At 35.9% G+C, this 7,343-nt stretch overlaps 2 protein-coding genes across 2 annotated transcripts; both read right to left on the reverse strand.

Moving 5' to 3' along the window:
• Positions 1 to 1,419: 1,419 nt before the first annotated feature.
• On the reverse strand, positions 1,420 to 3,689 carry LOC21404269 (cytochrome P450 704B1). The gene is made up of 6 exons (XM_024169355.1): positions 3,363 to 3,689; positions 2,985 to 3,200; positions 2,518 to 2,814; positions 2,043 to 2,429; positions 1,762 to 1,962; positions 1,420 to 1,599 (listed from the first exon to the last, which is right to left on the reverse strand). The coding sequence occupies exons 1-6, from the start codon at positions 3,687 to 3,689 to the stop codon at positions 1,420 to 1,422; spliced, it is 1,608 nt and encodes a 535-aa protein (XP_024025123.1).
• Positions 3,690 to 5,508: 1,819 nt separating this feature from the next.
• On the reverse strand, positions 5,509 to 6,675 carry LOC21404271 (probable pre-mRNA-splicing factor ATP-dependent RNA helicase DEAH5). The gene is made up of 2 exons (XM_010103876.2): positions 6,011 to 6,675; positions 5,509 to 5,917 (listed from the first exon to the last, which is right to left on the reverse strand). Exon 1 carries the CDS (start codon positions 6,661 to 6,663, stop codon positions 6,097 to 6,099), a length of 567 nt encoding a protein of 188 aa, XP_010102178.2. The 5' UTR covers positions 6,664 to 6,675; the 3' UTR covers positions 5,509 to 5,917; positions 6,011 to 6,096.
• Between the last annotated feature and the right edge of the window lie 668 nt (positions 6,676 to 7,343).

Raw genomic sequence — 7,343 nt, forward strand, 5'->3', positions numbered from 1 at the left:
ATGAAGGCAAGGACATGATTAACACCTTTCGGAGGTGCTCAAAGTTTGTGATATTCCGCCTCTGCCTTTTTTATTTCATCAAGCACCTTGTTGAAATAGGTGACTTTTCGCACACTTGCAAACTCTAAATTTAAGAAGACGTTTGGTTCACAGATTAGAATCATAATATTAGAATAATTTTTTATTTACGTGTATTTTTTGTGAGAGAAAACATTATAGCGAACTATGAATCATAATTCGAATCGGAGTACGAATCTCTCAACCAAACAACCCCTAAGATAGAGACAATGAAGCACTAAAAGAAAATAAAAAAGAAAAATAAAATAAAATAAGGGGTCAAGACAGAGGGGGTGAGACAGCTTCTACATGTCTACTTTTGCTGACTCTAGGTCCGTAATGTAATATATTTTTACTCTTTCCATCTAAAATTAACGGAATATTAACTGTGGGATTAAATTTAATACATTTAAAAAGTTCAAGGTTTAAGTTTGTATAATTTTCAGTTCAAAGACTGATTGTAAAAAGATAAAAAAATTCAGGGACTTCCAATAAATTTAACTCTTTTTAAAATCAAGTGCTCATTAGAGTAGGCGTTTATGTAAATAACCCTTATTCTATTTACGTTTTTTTTTTTTTTCTTTGTTAGTGTTAGTTTACCAATCAATTCTAAAAGCTTAAGCTATTAGGAGGTGAGCCAATAATAATTTTATACTTTAACACTCATCTTCACGTGTAGGCTAGATAATAGGCAATCGTGTGAATAAATTAATTGAAAAGCCTAACACGTGAATATTTAAGCCTGAGATATATTAAAGACCCAACACATAATAACAATTTCAATGGGATAATTAGTACAATTATGAATGTTTAAACTCAAGACTTTCCGCTCTGATACCATGTTAATTTATCAATTTATCTCAAAAGTTTAAACTATTAGGATCATTTTTGGAGGAGAAACTATGCGCTTTTCAAAAATGGTCGGAATAACGGGTTTAAAATAGATATATATTACCGGCTGGCTGGTTTTTATGCAAAATCTAGGTACGTCTTGAAGTTTCTCTGATCTCTTATGATATTTCGAGAAATGAACAATATGACAGATTACAAGGAACAAGTGAGTGATTCACAGGAGTGAAGCACGAACGAGGGAAGGAAGAAATCCTCTAGGAGTAAATTCGTCTAACGAGGTAGGAGCTGCTTGCCCAGTCAGAAAGCTAGGCTCCATCTCAGGCGATGGGCGATGAACTGACAATAATTTTATACTTAAACAGTTAGAACTATATTCTATTTATGTTGATCTATGAATCTATCCAATATTATGCTTTCTCATACTTTGGCTTGGATAAACATGATACTAAACACACTACTGCTTCAATTCCTTTATTTATTTTCTATTAGTTTTACAATGCATAGCATATTCTACAGACGTCTAGCTACAGTAACCTTCAAACCATGAGCCATAGACAGAATAGTCATCATACGGTAATCAACTCGATGACCAGGCACCAAAATGAACTTGTAAAATCGACATAAAATGGCTAACGTCATCTTCATTTGGAGGTATGCAGAGTCCTTCCCTAGGCATATCCTTGGTCCAGCCTGAAAAAAAAAAAAAAAAAAAAAAAAAGACAAAAAAAAGACCAATTAGATTCAAGAAACTTGCATACTGAACTACCAATCAAGCACCTCTCAATTCAATTGTATAGGTTGTTAAAGTGAATTAGGCATTTTTATGTTGAAAGTACAAATTGGTAAACAAACCTGAAATGCTGTGAACTTAAATGGGGATGCATTTTGGAAGAAACCATCTTTGAGCCATCTCTCAGGCTTGAATGAAGCTGCATCTGGGCCCCAGTTGTACTCCATCCTACCCATTGAGTAGGGCACATAAGTCACCATACCTCCTGCTTTAACTTTTGTTCCATCTGGTAATACATCGTCCTCCAAAATTCCCTTGGGATCCTATAAATCATACATTATATGCTGACCAATTCTTTTCATCCTAAGTCATTGGTATACAAAAACAAACAACTAGTTTTTACCTGAGGAACTGCAGGGTACAAACGAAGTGTCTCTGTGATAACGGCATGCAAATAGTATAACCTTCCCAATGAATCGTAATTCAGGAGTCCTGCAAATTGTCTTGCCCTTTCATTGAATGAGACAGGGTCCTCTGCGTTATACTCGCGTAACGACACGTTCTCTTCTCTTGCTTGATCTTCTTCAAGAGATTTGAGCTCCGAGTAGAGCTTCTCAGCTACATGGGAGTGTGTCATTATCATGTATATGGCCCATGAAAGAGTTGTTGCTGTTGTATCCCGACCGGCAATCACAAAGTTTAAGACGACGTCTCTCAGACTCTTGTCGGTTAAATTGCTTTCTGGGTCTTCACCTAACTCGATGAATCTCGACAGTATGTCATGCTTCATCTGATCATGAAATTTGTCATTCAGATTATGAATAGGAAAAAAAAAATACCTAAAGGGTAAGCGAGACCTGTATTGTATGCTATATTACCTTGTTGTCTCTAGAACTCCCGCGAGCTTCTTTGATCTCCGCTTTCCTTCTGTGAATAACTGAGTAGGTAAAATCATCAATTGTCTTAATGCTTTTTTCAAGCAAAGCTTCTGAACCCACATTGAGAAATCTCTTTATTCTCCAGAGTGGATCGATGAATCGGAGCGTAACAATGATGTTTGCGGCGTCAAAAGCCTGAGAAAAGCGGTTGTCTGGTAGCTCGGGAGCCAAAGTTCCAATTTCCACACCAAATCCCACTTTACATATAGAGTCCAAAGTCATCCTCATCAGCAGTTCCTGCAAAGGAAGAAATCTTTGGCTCCTATTAAAGAAGATCGTCTCATCTAAATTTGTTCCCATGGAAACTAAAGGCTCAAACGTATTTATATTAGTCATTTTGAGTGATTTGATTCTACAACTATGTATAATATTTTCTCTAATTTCACTATAATACAAGACATCATTACCTGCATATCAACTACTTGGCCGTGGAAAGATGCTTGACTTAGAATAGCATGGAGCTTCTGGCTATACTCTCTAAAGACTATGGTGCTGAAATCCCTCAAATTCTTGGATGCAAACTCAAAACTTGCAGTCTTTCTTTGTTTCCTCCATAGCTCGCCGTCCACGTTAAAAATCCCGTCCCCGAGTAGGACTTCCATGTACGAATGATAAGTCTCACCCTTGGAAAGAAGAAAATAAACGAGATCAATAGATTAACAAGTTAAGAGAGAAGAAATTGAATGGCGGAAAAACGTTGTAAGCGCCTATTCTACGCTAAAATGAAGATGATTGCAAGTAAAAAAAAAAAAAAATCAAATCAAATCAAATTTTGAACATGCTACCTTCGGATAATTAGCAAAGTTGGTCTTAAGGACATGTTCTACATTAGCAGGATCTGCAATGTAAGTGTAAGTTGTGAAAGGCATTGGAACAACGACAGACTTCGACTCGGAGAGGTATGGAACAATCCAATCGTGCATTCTGTCATAGTTTGTGAGCTGTTCAATGGCTGCTCCCACTAGTGGCCATGTTTTGGGGCCTTTCTTGTTCCTCTGGCTCCATCTGTGGATTAGAATCCACGATAAAATAGCGCAAGCTATCACCAATACTCCCCTATATGATCCATTTTGTGAAGACCAATCTATCATAACACTCTTTTCTGATTCCATTTTTAAACTGAGAAATCAAAAAAGGAAGAAAATTTGCTTGCTTGCTTGCTTGAAAATAAGGCTAAGATGGAATTGTTTTTATAACGTGGTGACGAGAAAGTTGTTAAAACGTGCTACGCAGGTGAGTTTTATGCATTAGCAATGAATTAGCTATACCTTAGTTAACGATCTTTGAATGTTGTAGTGTGGAAAAGAATAAAATAATAGTTTCATTTCTTTTGTGCTCCTAACCTAATAATTCTTTAGGTTTAAGTTATTGTAGTTGACACAGCAGTAAAGCACGCGCAAATTTCACTTAGTACATGTAAGAAACAACCAAACCGCACCAGCCTAAGCTTTGGTTGGGTCGTCCAAGGATAGCGCAGAGAGAACTAGGAGCAAATTCATGGCTTAAATATATAAAAATAGTTTCAGATATTATCAAATGCTTTATTTAATTAAAACCTTCAAATTTTATCATACAAATTTGATTCTGCTGATTCTATAACTTGTGTTCTTTTCTTTTTTTCTTTTTTTCCTTTACAATTCTATACACCACACCTATTCCCTACAAGAAAGGGTGTTTATTTTAGGTGACCCATTTTGTCGCTTATAGTTTGTTAGCTAACAATAAACTTTAGTTGCTGGCAAGAGGGTACAAGAACTGCCCTGGTGACCCTCGAGAGATTTATGTAACAAAAATATGATGTTCAATTTTCAGTTTACATCATACTTTGTAGAATCGGATCAAAATATAACTTTGTATTTCCAATAACATGTACTTTAAACCAGAGCAACCATGCAATGATCTTCTTAGTGAAACACAAATTTTTTTTAATATTTTAACTCTGTTAAAACGGTAAACAGTTACATTCGATATCGCTTTTTGATCTTATAATGGCTTAATTTAGTAGTGCTGCGGATTTTAAAAAAATTGTTTTTAGCTGTGCTGAAGAAAGAAGCAGCTGTTACAAGAAGCAGCTGAGTGTTTAGTAAACTGTAATTATAGTAACTGTGCTGGTTCTAAAATCAGTGTAATAACGTTTGGTAAATTTTGATGTTGAATTGCTGTGAGTATGTAAAATGACCAAAATAGACATGATATGAAAGTTAAATATATATAATTATTTTTGGTATTTAGAAGTATTTATTTAACTTAAAAAAAAACATATTGCTATGATTTTGAGTTTTTTAACAAAAATTTATGATAATTAATTCTTTTTTTTTTCATTTCTTCATTCACAATATAGTTATAACTAAAAGGAGCATTAGTAAGTAATCAATTTGTTGAACAAAAAAGTACATTCCATGTTCAAAAACTGACAGAGACATTAAAAGAATTAAGTCGTGTTCATTAAACTTGTCACAATTTGATCTCATACTTCAACCATTTCTTGTGATAGTGAAGCTTCATCTTCTTCTACATTGTCCTCTAGTTGATGCTCTTCATAAGCGAAAACATCTAGATTATCCTTGACTTTTTGAAAATGTCAATCACGTTGATCATGCATCCTAATATAGTTATGAAGCGTCATTGTTGCAATAACTATTTTTACTTGCTTCTTAAATGAATAATTAAACATGTCTCTCAAAATTTTTCATTTTTTCTTCCAAACACCGAAAGTGTGTTCAATGACACTTTAAAAAGAAGAATGTGCTTGATTGAATACCTCTTTATTGCTTATTGGTCGACGACCCATTCAAAATTGTGGTAAATGGTATCGTTCTCCTTATATCCAAGAAATCCTTTCAAATGTTTGATTATTTTCTATGACAATATTGGTTATTTGATTTGGTCCAGAGAATTTAGTATGCAAACTGCAGAAAGGAATCAGGGACTTAAAAGTTTTATTGCATATTCAACAATCTTTAGTGCAGCCATGTAAGCAGTTTTGCATAGTATACAAGCTTAGTACCAGACAAATATACAAAGCAAAATCAAAGTTTACCATTATTCACTATAACATTTAAGCATTCAGCACACCAGAACGTGCATTTTTTTTCCATATATGAACAAACAGAGGGGAAAAATGAAAGGAACAAGGATAAAATGACCTTCGCTGTCCATTGATGTATTAGCTCAGAGCTAAGGAGAGTTATATATAGGAGTTATAACAGATTTCACTTGGAGATACTTGTGGAGGACCTCAAAGCAAAGTGGCAATTGATACATATGGTGCCGGCACGGATTGATCTCGAAGCAGTGTTGGCCACATTCAAGTCCTTTGTGACAACACCTGCTGCTAGTCCTATACATGAAATGGAGATCTCTTTTATGCTAAGTGGGATCGGATTAATTTTGGTTTCTTATTTTTGATCAAATGAGATCAAACTGTACTTACTTGAACTCATGAGCCCCACAACAGGACCAAATATTTCATCCTTTACAATCAACATGTCTTCCTGATCAGGAAATGTGATGAGAGTGTTATGAATGTGTTATCAAATATTTCTGCCTTTGTTCCTGAATTGAAAGCTTTGACCTCTGCCCAAAACTGATCGTTTTCCCAAAAGCATCCTTCTTCCACTCGGGCATGTCATAGGCTGACAAACCAACACCCCTAAGCTCTTGTGCAAGATGCCTCTCACCCGTCTCTGGCATTGGATCTTCCCATGGACGATTGAGATCCTTGGGAATGGAATCCAGCATAGTTCGTTGCTGCTGCTCCCGTACTTCCATACGCTCCTTAATGAGAGCAGACTGTAGTGCAGCTGCCCGACTCAATGACCCTTCTGGATTCTTAAAGATTTTCACAGGTGACATATCCACTGAATACCTACTCTGGCCGTTCAGAAAAGCCGGTACATCCTCATTTAGCTCGATCTCAAGCTCTTCCTCTGCACCCTCTTCCTGATACAGCAATCCATCGACGGCATCGCAGTTTTGACCCATTTCAATTATGACCCATTTGTCACCTCTGAGCTCTTTTTCATGGGAAGCATTTTCCTTCAACTTGGCATCAAATTCATCGACAGTATCGCAGTTTTGACCCATTTCAGTTATGAACTCAGCCAAAACCTTGTATCCAAACCCTAAGTGGGTCTCAAGCTTAGTGCAGACCTTGGAGACTAGCGATAAATATTCAAGCTTCTTTAGACCCTCATCTGTAGCAGCCATTGATGAAGATAATCAAAGCCTATCTGCAAGAATAACAGAGGTCAGAAACTTGTATAACGCTCCCAAAGGCAAGGACTTTTGTTCATATTTACATACAATTTTGTGGGCATAAATCAAGTAGTAAATGAAGCGTGAGAAATAAGAACATTTATACAAAACAAAGAAAAAAAATGCAGAAATCAGAAAGAGTCAAAGAGAGAAACAGATTAATAGAAAGATGAATAGTTCACGACAATTCAAATTACAATCTTTAATTTTTTTTTCCACTTTTTGTCATACCTTTTGGGAATAGAAGAAAGGAACGCAGGGACTAGAATGAGAGAGCGCAATCGAAAGTGGCATTACTTCCAATTCCTCAGATGAAACTCAGCAGTAGAACTCTACCCCCAATTTCTCCGATTTCATTTGTGCCAATTAGGGCGTGAACTGATAGTATTATTCCGACATTAAAGATGAGAATTTCACCAGATTCTTAGACGAGGGCAACGAAATCAAAGAAGAAAGAAGAAGATTTGCTTTAGGTTGTGCTGCTGTAAACGTAATGGGAATTAGAAAGC

The sequence above is a fragment of the Morus notabilis genome, unplaced genomic scaffold (assembly GCF_000414095.1).
Source record: "Morus notabilis unplaced genomic scaffold, ASM41409v2 Scaffold269, whole genome shotgun sequence".
Taxonomy (NCBI): domain Eukaryota; kingdom Viridiplantae; phylum Streptophyta; class Magnoliopsida; order Rosales; family Moraceae; genus Morus; species Morus notabilis.

Coding starts and splice junctions, on each gene's coding strand:
- LOC21404269 (XM_024169355.1), bottom strand. CDS start 3,689: ATGGAATCAGAAAAGAGTGTTATGATAGATTGGTCTTCACAAAATGGA. Junction 3,201..3,362: donor ACTTTGCTAATTATCCGAAG/GTAGCATGTTCA, acceptor CTTCTTTCCAAG/GGTGAGACTTATCATTCGTA. Junction 2,815..2,984: donor GCCAAGTAGTTGATATGCAG/GTAATGATGTCT, acceptor CTTCCTTTGCAG/GAACTGCTGATGAGGATGAC.
- LOC21404271 (XM_010103876.2), bottom strand. CDS start 6,663: ATGGGTCAAAACTGCGATACTGTCGATGAATTTGATGCCAAGTTGAAG.